General features: G+C 41.6%; 1 protein-coding gene across 1 annotated transcript; it reads right to left on the reverse strand.

Annotated features, from left to right (window-relative positions):
• Positions 1-1257: 1257 nt before the first annotated feature.
• On the reverse strand, positions 1258-19030 carry LOC140717004 (CMRF35-like molecule 8). The gene is made up of 5 exons (XM_073030198.1): positions 19010-19030; positions 16264-16333; positions 14588-14908; positions 13435-13755; positions 1258-1292 (listed from the first exon to the last, which is right to left on the reverse strand). The coding sequence occupies exons 1-5, from the start codon at positions 19028-19030 to the stop codon at positions 1258-1260; spliced, it is 768 nt and encodes a 255-aa protein (XP_072886299.1).
• Between the last annotated feature and the right edge of the window lie 704 nt (positions 19031-19734).

Below are 19734 nucleotides of genomic sequence, written 5' to 3' on the forward strand. Positions count from 1 at the left end.
ATGCTTATTGCTGTTCTCCTGAGCACCCAATTACATTCACTGACAATTTGGATTCTTTCCCATATTCAGGCACTGGTGGTGTGGAGATGCTGCTGGGGACTTGGACTGAGGGAACTGTAATCCTAATCATAAGGGAAAGTTCCAACCAGGGAGCTGGCCTCTGCTAGCCATGGGGAGACCTCTTTCTGGGGCCCCATCACCCTCTGCAGGGGCATGGTCATAACTGTACTTGAGTATTCAGGGAGATAATGGTTCAAGTACACTTTTTATCCAACAGGATAATGCAGGAAGTTCTCAATGAAAAGACAAAGTCTTTTAAAACAATAAACAGAAAGTCAATGTACCCTGGGTGCCATGGTAGCTCAGCAGTTAGAGTGATGCTATTACAGTTCAGGGCATTCCAAAGCTTGGAGTTCAATTCTGCCACTGCTCTATAAGGAATCTTGGTATGTCCTCCCTGTGGAATGTGTGAGTTTTCTCTGGGTCCTCCGGTTTCTTACCAAAATCCAAAGATGACCGAGTAAAGAAATTGGTCATTGTAAATTGTCCCATAATTCAGTTAGGGTTAATTGGGTTCGGTCGGGTTTGCTGGGGCAGCATGACTCAAAGGGCTGGAATACCATGCAATTCCATGCTATTCCATGCAATACCATGCTGTATTGCTGAATAAATGAAGTGATGGAATTTCACTTCAGGTGTGGAATGGCAGAGAACCAAGAGGATGGGTAGAAGAAAGATTGAGATGGTTTCACCTGTTCGGGCAATGAGCTTTTGAATTTGAAAGTGTATTCAATAAGCTGCTCCTCAGTACAAACTCCAATTAAATGCAATCATTTGTACAATGTGTGTGTAAAATATATCTCTGGCTTTCTGTATTTGCACTAGTGACAGAAACCTCGACCATTCTCAGAAGCAGTCGTAAAATCCTGGCAACAATTTTCTGTGCATATAATTCTGCTGATTTTCTTGCTGGTGGGAGAGTTTCTAACCCTCCAGTGAGCACTCTGGTATTTAAATAAAGCTCTTCATTTCTGAAACATCTGTTCAAACTGCACAGAGTAATAGACTTAAGTACAATAACAAAATGATGATCAATATTCTCCTGGAATTGACCCCATTCCAGACCCTGTAGCCTGTGAAACATTCCTTTCAACATGAACTTCATTCATCCCTCAAGGAATATTTCATTATTAAAGAGATCCCCTCAGAAGCTTTTTGATGACCATGCATGACTTTCAAAAGAAATTTGTGAATTAATTAGATCCAAGGAAATGTGTCATGTTTAGCAAAAGCTGCAAAGAAAAAGTTCAGAATTCAAAATCAAGCAAAGCAATTGATTAAAACATTGAAACTTTAGAAAATGAGAGGTTTGCAGGGACTATATGTACTTACGTGAAAGCTTCAATCGGTACATGAAGAGACTGTGAATTAAAACAAATAACAGACAGAGATGGGGGAGTTTATAATGGGCACAAAGAAACCCAAGAGCAATTCAATACATTGGTTTTGCCTTTTGTCCTTCTTCCTAACACCAATGTCAGGCTAATTGCTCTATAATTTCCTCTTTTATCTCTACCGCTTTTTAAAAATAGAGTTTTTATCTTCCTCCCAATCCATTGAAATTAGAAATGGCCAGCAATGCATCTATTTCTTTCTTGTGCCAATTCTTTATGTTCTGGATGTAGAATAATAGAACCTGGAGATTTCTGGGAGACTAACTATTTCCCATATCTTTTGATCTCTCTACCTCTGAGAAAAATAACTCAATCTTTCTTAAACACAGGTTCACCACTTTCTGGGAGAAAGAACCTGTCCTAATCTCAGTCTTAAATGACTCAACCTTTAGATTATTCTTAGAGTCTGGAGACTATCCTGTATTCCCTGGCATTGGAAGCATCTAATCGGAATCTGTATCACCCTGCTAAAATATTGCAAATTTCTATGAGATCACCTCTCAGCCTTCTAAACTGCAGCAAATAAAATCCTCGTTAACCAAACCTCTGATCTTTTGTCACTTGTGACATTCCAGAAATCAGTCTGCTGGTCTTTTGCTCAGCTCTGTCCAGAACAAGAACATCTGTCATCGGACCAAAACTGCACATAACGCTGGTTCCCTGAGATGAATTTGGGTGCCGAGCCAGATTGGAAATGTCTGCTATGGGCCTAATCAAGGCATTGAGTTCTGGGCATGAGAGCATATCGAAGTGGCAGGACCACGTGTCAGAGAGCGAGGAACGAACTGCTCACCTATAACAAGAACATCTTTTATCGGACCAGATCTGCACACAGTTCTAGTAGCCAAGAGTGAGGAACAATTTGATGTCTCACTGATTTAAGCTTTGGGCCAGAATAGAACGTTTGGGTATAAATTGAATCGAGTCAGTGGGTCCCGAGCATGAGAGCGCATCGAACGACAGGGCCTGAGTGTGAGTGTGAGGAACAACGTTCTGATTGGTTGATTTAAACACGGAGCCAGATTGAAAAGTTCAGGGTGTCAGGGCTGGACGTGAGGGACGGGCTGATGTGAGGCTAACTGCTCCACAGTGTTTACTCGTCTCTGCGCTGAACTGAGGCTGTGGCCTGCAACTAACGGGCTCTGAGTTTGGCTGTGACTGGCTTCATGGCTGGGGACTCACTTGTATGAACTTCAGTTTTGAATGTTATTTGCTTACTATTATTGTTTGATTGATTAGTTTATCTTTTGTACTTTAGGTATTTGATGGTCTTTTTTTTATAGGTTCCATTGGGTTTCTTTTTGTTGTGGCTATCAGGAAAGAGACAAATTTCAAGGTTGTATATGGTATACATCGATAAAAAATGATATTTTGAACTTTGGTACCAACTGATAAAGGCTCTGTCTCAATGTAGTGTTTCATGCTTGTTCCTTTCCTTGGATCTTCTCTCTGAAAATCTGAATACAATTTGCATTCTTTATGTCCTGCTGCATCTGCATGTTTACCTTCAGTGAAAGATGTACAAGGACACCCAAAACTCATTACATTCCCCCTTTTTCCATTCTATTGCCTTCCAGGTAATTATCTACATTCCTGTTTTTGCCAGTCTAAGCAATACTAATATTTTTTCCCAAGTATTTTCAATTCACTGAATAGGGGAAATAAGGCAATCCAAGCCCCAGTGGTTGAGTGTTTCAGTGGTTCCAATATAAACCTACCCTCTTCAATAATGTTTCTATCCTTGAAACTGCTCACCATAGAATTCACTTGAGCTCCTTCTTTCTACACTTTTGCTTGGAGACTCAGTGAACTAGGATGCATAGATATTTGAGGTCACATCTCACAATCCCACTTGCCGTGAAAAGATATGTTGACTTTCAGGACACAGACATTCACAATCCATGTGATTTCTGTACTTTTCATCAAGATACAACTGCTTTGATTTCATGACTCAGCCCATTTGCCATAAAATGCTGCACAGATATTTGCTTATAAGTTCAGGCAGAGCAAATATGGATAAAAGTCTACAAGGAACATTGCCATGAAAAAGCTGCATCTATCATCAAGGACGGCTGCCATTCAGGCCATGTTTGCTTCACGCTGCTGCCATTGGGAAGGTGGTCTCACCCCACCAGGTTCAGAAACAGTTATTACCCTTCAACCATCAGACTCCTGAACCAGCATGGATACCTTCACTCATTTCAACACTGAACTGATTCCGCAACCAATAGACTCACTTTCAAGGACTCTGCAACTTACGTTTTCAGTATTTTTTATTTATTAATTTCATTAATAATAATTTTTTTCTTTTATATTTGCACAGATTTTCTTCTTTTGGTTTTTTGTCCATCTTTGATTATATGTAGTTTTGCATTGATTCTATTGTATTTATTTGTATCTACTGTGAATGGCTGCAAGAAAATGGATCTCAGAGTAGAATATGATGACATCTATGTACTTTGATGATAAATTTACTTTGAACTTTGAAGTGGTTTATCCTAGAAGGACTATCTTAATTAATGGCTGGAAATATTGTCTGATGAGTCACATTCACACCCAGCCAGTGAGATCAGATCAGAGGCTGGAGACACTGTGTTGAGTGACTCACATTTGAACTGCTGTGCTGAAAGGTTTTTCATTCTTTGAAAGGTGGGGACAACATATATTCCATGTCCCTGAGTGAGTTCCAACAACACAATATCCAACACGCATCAGTCATTCAGTTGTACTCCATCGACCATCATAAAGAATCAAACCCTGCACCACTTACCCGTGCTGTTGACTTCAATCACATTTCTGCAGGTGCTGACACTGTTGGAGTTGGACAGTCTGACCATTTCACTGGACTTTTCTCCATTAACATTCGTGGCTTTGCAATAATACAGATGATTTTTGTATTTTAAGGATTGACAATGTAGATCCAGTTTATTGGTGTCAGAGATCTTTGAATCCTCAGATGGCATCTTTTCATTCCAGGAGTACTGAATGGGAAGGGATCCATGGACACTGACATGGAGTCCCCACAACTTGAGCCACTTGTTGGTGGTGAAAATTGAAGCAAAGGAACAGACATGGGTTCTGTGGGAAAGAATCAGTGAACATCTGAAAATCAAACACACTAAAGATATCAGCAGTTTTGTATTTCAACCAGAATCCACAAGTTTGGAATTTCAGCAGCTCATCTACTCCACTGTGTCTCTGCATCCTCGCACCTGCCTGAACTGCCATGTCTGTCAGTATCACAGAAAACAACAGGATTCCTGATCAGAACAACGGTGATGACACTGAGTATGTGTCAGTGTGAAAATCTGAGCTTCAGTCTCTCTCAGCAGCAAGGAGACAGTCTGAAGTGAGACCTAACAGTGCGACTTTACAGTGGCAACATTTGTGTGTGTCCTGGAAAACTCACCATAATCTGAAAGCAGGAAATTGTCAGATACGTACAAAATGAAAGGTGACTTTAAAGAGAGAGTGTAATTGTGATTTGGTTTCAGTGACCTACAGCAGCAAGGGACTGATAACTATATAAAGCCAACAAGGAATCATGTGAGATCATAGACCATAATACCATGAAACATAGGAGCAGAATTAGGCCATTCTGTCCATTGAATCTGCTCCACGATTCTATCATGGCTGATATATTATCCCTCTAAATCCATTCTCCTGCCTTCTCTCTGTATCCTTTGATGCCCTAACCAACCAAGTACCTATGAAATTCCATTTTAAATATACCCAATGACATAACCTCCACAGCTACTTGTCGCAATGAATTCCACAGATTCACCAGCCTCTGGCTGAATAAGTTCCTCCTCATCACTCTTTTAAAGGGTCATCCTTCTATTCTGAGTCTGTGCCTTCTGGTCCTAGATGCCACACTGTTGGAAACCTCTCTTCACATCCACTGGGCATGGCAAAGCTCAATAGCTTTCAATAAAATCCACCCTCATTCTTCTAAACTCCAGCAAGTACAGGCCCAGAGCCATCAAATGGTGCTCACATATTCAGGAAGTTTGACGTCACCTGGAATTTAACAGATGCATCCCTTTAGAACTGATGTACAGAGAGTTCTTGGGGTACAAGTCCATTGCTCCCTGAAAGTGGCAACACAACTGGACATAATGGTAATGAAAGCATTCAGCACGTTTGCCTTCTTCATTCTACATGTTGGAGACTCAATCTGACAGGGCATTTTGTAGCTTCATAAAACTTTGTTTAGAGCACAATTAGAACATAATGTGTACTTCTGTTTGCAACCCGATAGAAAGGATGTGGATGTTTTTGGAGAGGGTGAAGAGGTTCAGCGGGGTGACACCTGGATTGGAGTGTGTTAGCTATGGGCTGAAATTGGACAAACTTAGATTGTTTTCACTGGAGTTCAGGAGGCTGAGGAGCGAACTGGTAGAGGTTTATAAAGTTAGAGAAGTCAAAGATAGGGAAGATAATTAGACATATTTTCCAAGGTTAAAATATTGAATAATAGTGAGCATAGTTTTCAGGTGACAGGGAGAAGGTTTAAAGGATATTTGTGAGACAAATTTTTTTGTATCCTGAGGGTGGTGAATGCATGGAACCCATTGTCAGACCAACTGGAGGAAACAGAGATAAGAACTATATTTAAGAGGCTTTTGGACAAGGACATGAAAAGGCAGGGATTGGAGGGATGTGGACTGCATACTACAGAGTCATGGAGTAGTATAGCACAGAAACAGGCCCTTCAGCCCATTTAATCCATGCTAAACCATTTAACCTGCCTACTCACATCCACCTGTACTGGGACAATTACCCTCCAAACCCTAACATCCATACACCAATCCAAACTTCTCTTATTGAAATTAAGCTTGCACATACCACCTGCACTGACAGCTCATTCGTCACACTTAAGATCCTCTGACTGAAAAAGTTTCCCCTCATGTTCCCTTTAAACTTTTTACCTTTAACCCATGACCACTGGTTGTTGTTCCACCCAACCTTGGTGGAAAATGCCTGCTTCCATTTGCCCTTTCTATACCCCTCATAATTTTGTGCACCTCCATCAAATCTCCTCTCCAGCTTCTACATTGTAAGTAATACAGGCATAACCTAGTCAATCTTTCCTTCTAGATAAGGTCCTTCAGACCTGGCAAAATATTCGTAAATTTTCTCTGTACTTTTTCAACCTTGTTTACATCTCTCCTCCAGGTAAGTGACCAAAACTGCACACAATACTTCAAATTTGCCTTCACCAACATGTTATACAACATCAACATAACATCAATCTCTTGTACTCAATACATTGATTTATGATGGTCAAAGCTTTCTTTACAATTCTTTCTTACTGTGACACAACTTACAAAAATTATTGACCAGTATTCCCTTTGGTCTACCACACTCCTCAGTGTCCTACCAGTCTCTGTGTAAGACCTACCCTGGTTGGTCCTACTGAAGTGCAAAACCTCACACTTGTCTGCATTAAATTCCATCTGCCATTTTTCAGCCCATTTTTCCATCTGTTGCAGATCTCTCCACAAGCCATGATCACCTTCCTCATTGTCCAATGCACCACCCCCAGTCTTGGTGTCATCCACAAATTTGCAGATGCTGTTTACATTATCATCCAAATCACCGATACAGATTCAAACAATAATGGACCCAGCTCCAATCCCTGCAACACTCCACTAGTCACAGGCCTCAAGTCAGAGAGGTAACCTTCTAATACCACTCTCTGGCTTCTCCCACAAAAGCAATGTCTATCCAATTTACCACCTCATTTTGAATGCCGAGCGATTGAACTTTGTTAACCAACCGCCCGTGCAGGTCTTCAGTGAGAGCCTTGCTAAAGTCTATGTGACCAACATCCACTGTCTTGCCTTCATCCACTTTCCTGGGATCCTCACAAACTTTATAAGGTTGGTTAGACGTAAACTACCACGCACGAAGCCGTGCTGACTATCCTTATACAGTCCATTTCTATCCAAATATTATATACATCCTAACTTTTAGAATACCTTCTAATAACTTTCCTACATCTGATTGTCACTGCCCTAGAACTTCCTGGTTTATGTTAAGAACCTTGTTTAAGCAGCAGAACAGCATTGGCCATACTCCAGTCTTTTGGTACCTCTTCTGTCACTAAGAATGGTTTAAATATGTCTGCCAGGGCCCTGGTAAACTCTGCAGTTGCCTCCTGTAAGGCCAAAGGAAACACCTGGTGTCATGGATTATTGATGACCTGACTGGCAGACCTCAGTACGTGCGCTTGCAACACTGTGTCAGGCAGAGTGGTCAGCAGCACTGGGGCTCCACAGGGGACTGTCCTGTCTCCCTTTCTCTTCACCATCTACACCTCGGACTTCAACTACTGCACAGAGTCTTGCCATCTTCAGAAGCTTTCTGATGACTCTGCCATAGTTGGATGCATCAGCAAGGGAGATGAGGCTGAGTACAGGGCTACAGTAGGAAACTTTGTCACATGGTGCGAGCAGAGTCATCTGCAGATTAATGTGAAAAATACTAAGGAGCTGGTGGTGGACCTGAGGAGGGCTAAGGCACCGGTGACCCCTGTTTTCATCCAAGGGGTCAGTGTGGACATGGTGGAGGATTACAAATATCTGGGGATACAAATTGACAATAAACTGGACTGGTCAAAGAACACTGAGGCTGTCTACAAGAAGGGGTAGAGCCATCTCTATTTCCTGAGGAGACTGAGGTCCTTTAACATCTGCTGGACAATGCTGAGGATGTTCTACGAGGCTGTGGTGGCCAATGCTATCCTGTTTGTTGTTGTGTGCTGTGGCAGCAGGCTGAGGGTAGCAGACAACAACAGAATCAACAAACTCATTCGTAAGGCCAGTGATGTTGTGGGGGTGGAACTGGACTCTCTGACGGTGTTGTCTGAAAAGAGGATGCTGTCCAAGTTGCATGCCATCTTGGACAATGACTCCCATCCACTCCATAATGTACTGGTTAGGCACAGGAGTACATTCAGGCAGAGACTCATTCCACAGAGATATAACACTGAGCGGCATAGGAAGTCATTCCTACCTGTGGCCATCAAACTTTACAACTCCTCCCTCGGAGTGTCAGACACCCTGAGCCAATAGGCTGGTCCTGGACTTATTTCCACTTGGCAAGATTAATTTATTATTATTTAATTATTTATTGTTTTATTTTGCTATATTTCTTCACTATTCTTGGTGTGGCTGTAATGAAACCCAATTTCCCTCGGGATCAATAAAGTATGTCTGTCTGTCTGTCTAATTAGCAGGCCCTGGGGATATATTCACATTGATTTGCCTCAGGATGGCAAACACCTCCTCTTTTGATAGGGTGATGTTTCATGGAGTTCAGAGCTAGGAACATGTGCCGAGCCTTCCACTGGAAATTGGTGTCTCATCAGTGGGTCAGACCCTGAACTGGGTGAGAGCAACATGAGAGGGGTTTCTTTACACTTGTCCATTCCCCACAGGGCTCTGTACTGTTGTGGAGCCTCAGGATATTCCTGCTGCCCTGACTCTTCCCAGAGAAAACATGAATCAGACACTTCAATGGAGACATCAAGTCAATCAGTGAGAAACCTACCGTCAGATACTTGTAGATGCACATCAAACACTGGATGATTTCCAGATGTTGTAATTCCACATCTGTAAACTCCTTTATCATTAGAGACAAGCTTCTCCATAGTAACAGTAAATATTCCCTGGGATGTCTTATCGCTGATTGTCATTCTTCCAGACTGCTCAGTTTGCCCATTTGTATTCACTAACGATGTGCATTGGTGACTCCGCATGCGGCAGAAATACTTTGTGTGTGAACGGTACACTGGTGCATAGTGACAATCGATTGTGATCGCTCTTCCCACAACTTCTCTTACTTTATCTTCTGCTCATAAAGCACCTGAAACTGAGGGAGAAGTTTCTCAGAAATTGCACAGGTAAAATCAAATCAACACAGGGAGATGCAAGATTCTAGATCATTTCATGTCATTTACTGTACAAAGGTGTAAAGGAGAACAAAGTTATTATCACATTGGATTGACATAAAAATAAGAAATGCAATCATAATAATAAAAATAAAGATATTTTATTTAAAGCTGTCGCTGTGTTCGAAGGAATCTGCCACACTGTCTATTGGTATAATTGAATTCCACATGGACTGAGAAGACAACAGCATCGTCCCTCATCACATGCTCACAGCTCTTCACAAGTAATGATTTTTATTTGATTAGAGTCATTATGGTCAGTGCCCATTACTGTCTCAGTGTGTTTCCACATTTCTTATTCCCCGGAGTGTAGTAGAATGAGGGGTGATTTGATAGAGGTGTATAAAATTATGATGGATATAGATAGAGTGAATGCAAGCAGGCTTTTTCCACTTAGGCCAGGGGAGAAAAAAAACAGAGGTCATGGGTTAAGGGCGAAGGGAGATAAGTTTAAAGGGAACATTGGGGGGGGGGCTTCTTCACACAGAGTGGTGGGAGTGTGGAATGAGCTGCCAGATGAAGTGGTGAATGCGGGCTCACTTTTGACATTTAAGAAAAACTTGGACAGGTATATGGATGAGAGGGGTTTGCAAGGATATGGCCCAGGTGCAGGTCAGTGGGACTAGGCAGGAAAATGGTTCGGCACAGCCAAGAAGAGCCAAAAGGTCTGTTTCTGTGCTGTAATGTTCGATGGTTCTGAGTCAATAGATTACTGATCCAGTCACATTCCAGGCAGGTGAGTATAAGATCAGTGGTGGGTAACGTACTGGAGGTGATTGTGTGAGGCCTGTATTTACAAAGGTAAGATCTGATTTTGGGTAGTGAACATGATTTTGTGCATGGTAAGTCCTCTGATACCTAATGTAAACAATGACATATTTACTATTTTAAAGGTGGGTCTCAACACAGCTGCAAGAATTATATTGCAAAACTGAAAAAAAAAACAGTTGTCCCACTGTGAGGGAATGGACTGAGGAAATGATGAAGATTTCATCTTATGAACACATGTTGGGAAGAATTAACAGTGAGGGAAAAGAGCAAGACACATGGGATCAATTTTGGTTGTATGTTAATTTAAACTTAAATTAGAATTTTTCTGTTTCTTAGTTTTAAATGTTTTCCTGTCATGGGATGGCTGTATAAATATGCTGTACTGTATCTGCTCTATGATATGTTGTGCTGCTTTGTAAAATAAGAATAAATAATAATAAAAATTTGAATTACAAAAATAAGTATTTGACTGAGTTTTCTTTGAGAGCTGATCAGAGGAACTAATGAGGACAGGACCTTAGAGTTTAGTAGTTTTGTTTAGCAAGGCTTATGACCATCCCTTGTATAGTAGACTGATCTGCAATGTGAGATCTCATGGTAAGCTATCTGGATGGATACTGAATAGGCTTGGTGGAAGGAGTCAGATTGTGGTAGTGGAATGTTGGATTTCTGACAACTTCAGACTTCAGACCAGTGTTGTGCCATTGGGATCAGTGCTGTTATTTGTTAATAACTCTTATTTGTCATCAGTATTAATAATTTGGAATGAAAATGAAGATGGCATGATTTCTGTGTTGTGGATGATACTGTAGTGCAGTGGACAGTGGAAAGAGTTGTTGAAGTTAACAGAGGGGCTTAGAAAATGAGCCGGTGTTCAGCCCCATTACTCTGTGCCAGCAAGATTCCCCCACCTGAGCCTGTCCTGTCTGCTTGCATTTGACCCATCTCCCTCTCTTCTCGGTACTACCATCAGGTGGAAGGTGCCGGAGTCTTGGGGCCGACACCACAGGGTTCGTAAACAGTTGTTGTCCGACAGCAATCAGGCCCCTGGATTAGTTCCACACGTCACAGCTCTGAACTGACTCTGCAGCTGTGAACTCACTTTCAGGGACTCTGCCTCTCATGTTCTATGTATTATTTGTTTAAGTATTTTTATTATTTTCATGATTTGTCATCTTTTGCACATAGTTTGTTTGTCAGCCTTTGTCGTGTGTGGTTTTAAGTGGATTCTATTGTGTTACTTTATTTTGTTGGCAAAGGTATGGTGGATAATCACTGTCTTTATTCCAGGGTAGGGGAGTCGAAAACTAGAGACTCTTGGCTCAAGGAGTGAGGGGAATTTCTTAGAGATCCTGGAGCAGCAGTGTTTTCCACACAGAGCAGTGTGTGCATGGAAAAAAATCGCAACAGGCAGTGCTAGAGATGGGTAAAATAAACTATTTAAAATACATTTGGACAAGTTCATGTACAGGAAATTTTTAGAAGGATAAAGGCCATGTGCAGGGAAATGGGAGAAGCTCAGGAAGACACTGTGGTCAGCATGGATAATTTGGGATGAAGCTCCTGTACCCATAACCTGTAACTATCTGACTCTGCAGCATCCTCTCCAAGCTGGAACACACTTTTGAAAGGTTAAATTCAGAATTCTATTTCATTGCATAGATGTGACAGCTTATGGAATCACAGCCAATCAGATTGCACTTCAATTTCAAAATTCAAAGTTCAAAGTATATTTATTATCAAAAAACCTATACCATACACAACTTTGAGATTTACTTCCTTCCAGGCAACCATAAAACAAAAATAGCAATCGAACCCAAGGATTAGTTACCTTGTTGTAATCATGAAATACAGCAGCCTTGTTCATATCGTACGTAAACTTAAATTGAAGTAATGGATTCCCTGCTCATGTCTCAAAGTGAGTGAGGTTTTTTATTCAACAACCAGAAACTCAGTTTCAGCAGCTAGTAATTTACCTGCTCAGGTAGTCACAAACTAGAGACGACCATAGACAGAAAGACCATAAGACATAGGAGGAGAATTAGACCATTTGACCCATACAGTCTGCTCCACTATTCCATCAAGGCTGATTTATTATCCCATTCAATTCCATTCTCCTGATTTCTCCTCTTAATCGTTGATGCCTTTCCTAAACAAGAAACTATTAAGTTACGTTTTAAATAAACCCAATGACTTGGCCTCAAGAGCCATGTATCGTATTGAATTCCACAGATTCAATACCTGCTGGCCACAGAAAACCCTCCTCATCTCTGTTCTAATGTATGGAATCCATACATTCTCCATGTGGAAGGTGTTGTTTCTTCCTACAGTCCAAAAATATACAGATTAACTTAATTGGTCTTTGAGATTGCCCTGTGATTAGGTTACAGTAAATTGGGTTTGTCGAGAGTTCCTTCGGCGTTGTGGCCCAAAGTGCCAGAAGGACTTATTCTGCACTCGGTCAGAAGACAAGTAAAATAAAGGGATGTCCATGCATTCCGAGGTTGATTTTTCAGGTAAGATTTCCCCATAAGGAAACCATATTTGAACATATACCTCCAACTATCCCAAAATCCTGTTCTTAATAATGGACTCCAACATCTTCCCAGCCACTGAAGTCACATTAACTGGTCAACAAATTCCTTCTTTTTACCTCGGTCGTTTCTTAAAGCGTGGTGTTGATATTTCCAATTTTCCAGTCCTTTGAACATTCCAGTCTAGTGAATCTTGAAAGATCACCACTAATGCCTCCACAATTTCTTTATATAACTCTTTCAGGAAGTGGGGTGTAGTCCGTCTGGTCCAAATGACTCATCTACCTTCAGATCTCACAGCTTACTACACACTTTCTGCCTAGTAATAGCAACCACACTCATTTCTGCCCTCTGACATTGACAAATTTCTGTCATTCCCACTAATATTTGCAATATGATAAATCCTTCCTTTTGCTTTCATGAGAATGACACTGTCTCACATCTCAACACCTACTCTAGGCTTTTCAAAGTATTAATGGAATGTTCTCAATCAGTCTGGATGCACAAGTCCAACTATGTTTGAGATGTTCCACATCTTCCTGGAGGAAGTGACAGACTTAATAGTTCACTGCACTTTATTTCTACCCCATGGAGGCTGCAATGTTTAGCTTCTACAAAATGCAGATATTCCTTACCCTCACCAACAGAATAAGAGCTGCAGTAACAGAGTAACATAAAGAAACATTTAAGAGTATCCTCCCTTGAAAGGAGGACTTACTGGTGTTATTGATTTCTGTCACATAACTGCAGGCATCTCCGTTGTTGAAGACGGTCACATTAACCATTGCACTGGATCTTGCTCCAAACCAATTCGAGGCACTGCAGTAATATTGATTGTGCTGGTGGTTGAAGGATTGACAATGTAGAGTCAGTTCTTTGTTCCCTGATACCTGTCGATGCCCAGATGAGGTTTGTTCATACCATCTGTACTGAATGGGAAGGGATCCCTGGAAGGACTCACAGGAAACTGACACTGAGCCCGCGAGACGTGAGACATTTGCTGGTGACAGATATCGAACCACAGGAGCAGACACAGGTTCTGTGGGAAAGAATTAAACATTCAGACACTGAATGAACTTCTGAAAATCAGACACTCTTCTGCCACTTTATTAGGTATAAATATTCACCTGATCATTAATACAAATATCCAATTAATCAATCATGTGGTAGCACCTCAGCCCATAAAAGCATGCAGAAGTATTCAAGAGATTTAGTCAATGTTCAGTCCAAATATCAGAATGAGAAAGAAATGTAATCTAAGTAACTTTGACCATGAAATCATTGATGGGACCAGTCAGGGTAATTTAAATATCTCAGGTTCTATTCATCTCCTGGGATTTTCACACACAACTGTCTCTAGAGTTTACAGAGAACGGAGGTAACAACATGAAATAACATCCAGAGAGCAGTAATTCTGTGAACAAAAGTGCCTTGTTACTGAGAGATGTGAGAGGAGAATGTCCGGACTGGTTCAAGCTGACAGAAATATGACAGTAATTCAATAACCAGGCATTACGACAGCGGTGTGCTGAAGAGCATCTGAAAGTGCAGCGCGTCAAATCTCGAAGTGGATGGGACACAGAATCAAAAGACCATGAACATACATTCAGTGGCCACTCTATTATGTACAGGAGATGCCTAATAAAGCAGCCACTAATTGTTTAAAGGCAGCAACTTTTCAGATATCTCTCACATGATTAGTGGCTTTCAGGAGAGAATGAAATTGTGACTGGGGTCAGTGACCTGCTGTTTAAAGGGAAATATTTGGCACTGATATTAATGCAGAGATAGTGAGGGATGGACAGGGTCTGGACAAAGATCATGAGACATTTATTTTATGAAAGGCAGAAATCAATCACTGAGAAACCTACCATCATTTACTTTTAGTTCTAAATTAAATCTCGTATCGAGACCTGCTGTTTTAATTCCGCAGCTGTACCATCCTGTATCTCCAGAGCGAAGATCCTCCATAGTAACAGTAAATATTCCCCGTTCCAGGTTATCTGTGATTGACACTCGTCCACTCCGTCCATGTTGCCCTTTTGTTTCCACTAAAACTGAACATTGGATAGTCCATCCATGGCACCAATACTTTGTGTCTGAGCGGTACGTTGCATCATAGTGACAATCGATTGTGATCGCTCTTCCCACAACTCCTCTTATGTATTTCTCTGCCCACAATGCACCTGAAACTGAGGGAGGCATTTTCCGATTTGTGGAGAAAGTAACAACTTAATGCAACAAATATTTTTGAACATGACGGTGAAAACAGGTGCAGGTCATGCACAGCATGTGGACAATGACACCACAGCCAATGATTTTGGCTTGAGGTGCTTTCAGTGCTGTTACTCTGACAGCCTTGTCAGTGATCTCTCCACTGTCTCAGTACACTTCCCGCTCCAGAGTCCTGAGCAGAAACCGAGGATTGATATTCCAGTGCAGTACTGAGGGAGAGTGGCAGTGTAGCCAGAGGGTGCTGAATCCATGGAATTCAATACCATACATGCCTTCTGAGGCCCTGAAAATGTTGAAAGTGTTGAAATTTCAGTTGCTTCAGAATGTCCACACAGGTCCCAGCTATTTCATCTAAGATGCTCCCAAATGGGAGTGAGTGAGTGAGCGTGCGTGTGTGTTCAGACAAGTTTATAAACTACAGAAAGGGACCCCTCATGATGCCTGAAATTGTGCCATCTGGTTCTGAAGCAAATTGCAATTATTGTACCTATCAAGTATTTCTGTGGGTGGTTAGAAGGTGGTGCAACAGTCCTCATTAGTTCATTATTACCTTAGTGTCTAGAAATTCAGGTGTGACTTCAGTAACTTCTTATTTTTGGAATTGAAAAAAACACATATCAATAATGACAATGATGAACTGCCAGATTGTCAAAATCCTATCTGGATTGGAAAGGCTTTTAGGGAGAGAAATCTCTCATCCCTAAAATCCTGATTTACCTTTGACTCCAGATCTGGTAACGTTCTCTGCTAACTGCACCACTGAAGTGGCCCAGGAAGAACTCTGATTTCAAGACAATAATGTCGAGTGTCATCGTGATCCCTGCAGAGTGAGATCAGATTCCAGCAATGGTAGACCTGATGTTCTTGCTTAACAGGTTCCAGGAGATTTCTCCAGCAGGACGTATTCTCCCCACACCTAGCTCTACGCTATTCCTCTTTTATTCTTATCTGCTTCCCCCGCTCACCCACCTCCAAACACCATCCCTTTCCCACCCCATTCCATTTACGTGTTGTGCTTCACCATTCCTCAGCCCCGACTAACTTGAGGACCCAGTTCCACACCTCCCCTTCTTCTATTTACACCTACTCCCTCTCCACTCACACATGACACAAGGTCTCGACACAAACGTTTGACATTTCCCCTCCCCCTGACAGATGCTGCTTGACCCACTGCGTTCCTCCAGGAATGTACTCTGAACTCCAGTTTCCGACATCTTTAGTGTCTACAATTATTCAAGCACTGATGTGGAAACGTTGTACGACCCCGAACCAACACTGATTATGCAGATGTCCAGTGCAGTCTGTCACTCACCAGGTAGGAAACCAATCAGAAGAATCAATGTCCACAGCATTTTATTCACAGAGACACAGCCAGGACCTGTCTGTCCTCAGAGAGAAGTGACTGAAATAAAAATAAGGAAGAAGATAGATAGATAGATAGATAGATAGATAGATAGATACTTTATTCATCCCCATGGGGAAATTCAACATTTTTTCCAATGTCCCATACACTTGTTGTAGCAAAAACTCCTTACATACAATACTTAACTCAGTAATAATATGATATGCATCTAAATCACTAACTCAAAAAGCATTAATAATAGCTTTAAAAAAAAAGTTCTTAAGTCCTGGCAGTTGAATTGTAAAGCCTAATGGCATTGGGGAGTATTGACCTCTTCATCCTGTCTGAGGAGCATTGCATCGACAGTAACCTGTCGCTGAAACTGCTTCTCTGTCTCTGGATGGTGCTATGTAGAGGATGTTCAGGGTTTTCCATAATTGACCGTAGCCTACTCAGCGCCCTTCGCTCAGCTACCGATGTTAAACTCTCCAGTACTTTGCCCACGACAGAGCCCGCCTTCCTTATCAGCTTATTAAGACGTGAGGCGTCCTTCTTCTTAATGCTTCCTCCCCAACACGCCACCACAAAGAAGAGGGCGCTCTCAACAACTGACCTATAGAACATCATCAGCATCTCACTGCAGACATTGAATGACGCCAACCTTCTAAGGAAGTACAGTCGACTCTGTGCCTTCTTGCACAAGGCAGCAGGAAGTTCGATCAAAATCTATAGTAACACAATTGGTGTGTGGTACGTGACAAACTGAAAAGCTCTTAGTTATATTTAACAGGACAGGAACATTTGAACAATTCTCAAAGACTGAATAAAATGCTGAGACGGGTTAAAATATTATACACAAAAAACAGTAAATGTTCTAATCTGAAGTCAAAATAAACAACTGGATGTGTCCTGAAGCAGGGAATTAATCTGAAACGTTGACCACTTGACTCCTGAAGCTCAATTTATTTTCTGTTTGACTGATAATGTTAGCCGTGGTGTGTCATTAGGGAAAATGTTCATGGTGAAAAGTTAATGATGGAAAGTGAAAGAGCCGATATTGAGTGTTATGGGAGTGAGTAGAAAGTTTGATGGCTCTGCGCCTGTACTCACTGGAGATTAGAAGAACGAGGCGGAGAGGAGGAATCGTATTCAAACCTATTGAATATTGAAAGGACAAGGGGGAGTGGCTGTGGAGAGGATGTTCCCTGTGATGGGGAGTTCTAGGATTGGAGGGCAGTGCTTCTGAGTACATACACGTTCCTTTAGAACAGAGATGAGGGAAAATTGTTTTAGCTGGAGGGTGGTGAATCTGTCAAATTCACTGCCACAGATTGCTGTGGAGGCCTATTTACTGGATATGTTTAAAGTGGAAATTGAAAAGTTCTTGAATATTAAGGGCATCAAAGATTAAGGAAAGAAGGCAGGGGAATAAGGTTGAAAGAGAAAATAAATCAGGCATGATGGAACGGTAGAATAGACTCAATGGGAAAAATGGCCTAATTCTTCTCGCATGTCTTTTGGTCTTATGGTCTGCTATTACAGGCAAAATCTATTGAATCTCTTCTGCAGTCCTTCCAATGTTTCCACATCCTTCTTGCTGTGCTGCAGACACAACAACACACCAACCTAAAGTGCGTATTAACCTTATTTTTAAAATTTGCAACATGAATTCTCATATGCACAATGCTAGTCCATTGCTGTAAGCTCTCTTTATCAGCTACTTTACAATCTCTTTCTGTTCCACATTTCAGGGAGTTATGGACATACACTCCAAGATTTGTACATCATTCTGGATCTTGCCCTGGTACCCCCAGCACTCGGGACATACCTTTTTCTCATTGTTTCTATCAGTTAGGAGAAACAGAAGCCTGAAGGTACACACTCAGTGATTCAGGAACAGCAGCTTCCCCTCTGCTACCTGATTCATAAATGGACATTGAACCCGTGAACACTACGTCACTTGTTAAATATATATTATTTCTGTTTCTACATGATTCTTAATCTATTCAATATACATATACTGTATAAAGTATACTGAATCTTCTTCTTCTTGCACCCGTAACTCCTGGTGGAGTTGTCGGGATGCCATCATGACAAGCTTTGCATCGGTCTGTTCCATCTGTCACGGTTGTGTGCCAGAGCCTGGGTCACCGCAAATGTTTTCCCTGTCCATTCTGTAATGTTGTCTGTCCATCTTTTCCTCAGTCTGACTCTTCTTTTCCCCTCCGCAGTTCCTTGTAGAACGGTCTTTGCAAGGCCACTGGATCTTGTTACCGTCTCAGCTTTCTTTTCTTCACCGTTGTGAGAAGGTCTTCATGGGGGCCAGTGCGGTGCTGGATGGACTTGCGGACCTGCTCGTTTGTGATGTGGTCCAAGTATGAGATGCCCAAGATGTTGCGATGGCATCTTTTCTGTAAATGTTTTATTTATTTATAATTATTATTTCTCTTCTGTATTATATATTCAGTTGAACTGCAACTGCTAAGTTAACAAATTTTACGACACCTGCCGGTGATAATAACCGTGATTTTCATTCTGATTTTGATAATTCAATCAAATATGTTTTGGGGAACTTGATGCTGAGGAGGGAGCAAAGTAGGAAATAGGTGTGATGTTGATGGGGCTTTTTATGCAAACTCAGCATACAGTACTTCACTTCATTCCCTCTCCTCTCTGAAAGCTGTGTCTGCTCTTTGAAGAAAACTTTAAAACTCACCTCTTCTGAATTCTGTTCCATCTGTTGGTGCAATTTCAAGAGCTCTGATGGAATTGCACTTTGATGTGAGGGGAAACCAAGTGAATGGAATTACACAGTCACAATGGAATAAAATCCATGTCAGATCTGTTCTTAAACCAAATCAACTCCATTTTGACAGGAAATTATCTGTGTTAGGTAGACGACCCCCTGCAGTTTCTATTTCTCATAGAATCATAGGGCACAGTAAATGGGCAGGTCACACTTGTCCAAGGAGAAGACATTTCTATCTTACCTAGCTCAGCTCCACGGTCTCCCTTTCCCCTAACCCTACATACCTTTGCTCAGATTCTCAGTCTCTAGCATCACAGTATCCCTGTTCACCAGGTTAGATCTTTCTATGTGTGGTGAACTACATATACCTGTCTGGACACGCCCCCCCCGCTGACTGCTCCTGTGGCTCCTCCCACAGACTCCGGTATAAAGGCGATTGGAGACACCGCCCCGGTCTCAGTCTCCAGGATGTAGTGTGGTGGTCAATTGCTGCTTTTTCTTTCTTCCAGCCAATAAAAGCCTATATCTCGCCTCACGTCTCCGAGAGTTATTCATGGTGCATCAATTTTATTGGCTGGAAGTTTTAAAACATGGAAAGTATTTTACGCCCGGAAAAATTAGATTTGGACCCCCAAGCCCCAGAAGCAGCTCTTGCCTTTGAACTCTGGCTTGCATGTTTCCAATCATACTTG

Source organism: Hemitrygon akajei, chromosome 27, assembly GCF_048418815.1.
Source record: "Hemitrygon akajei chromosome 27, sHemAka1.3, whole genome shotgun sequence".
Classification (NCBI taxonomy): Eukaryota; Metazoa; Chordata; class Chondrichthyes; order Myliobatiformes; family Dasyatidae; genus Hemitrygon; species Hemitrygon akajei.

Excerpts from the sequence above, each read along its gene's own strand:
- LOC140717004 (XM_073030198.1), bottom strand. The coding sequence starts at position 19,030 with ATGGAACAGAATTCAGAAGAG. Across the intron at positions 13,756-14,587 it reads AGAACTAAAAGTAAATGATG|AACCTGTGTCTGCTCCTGTG; the intron begins GTAGGTTTCTCA and ends TCTTTCCCACAG. Across the intron at positions 1,293-13,434 it reads GACAGAAATCAATAACACCA|CTTTTGCTAAACATGACACA; the intron begins GTAAGTCCTCCT and ends TTTTCTTTGCAG.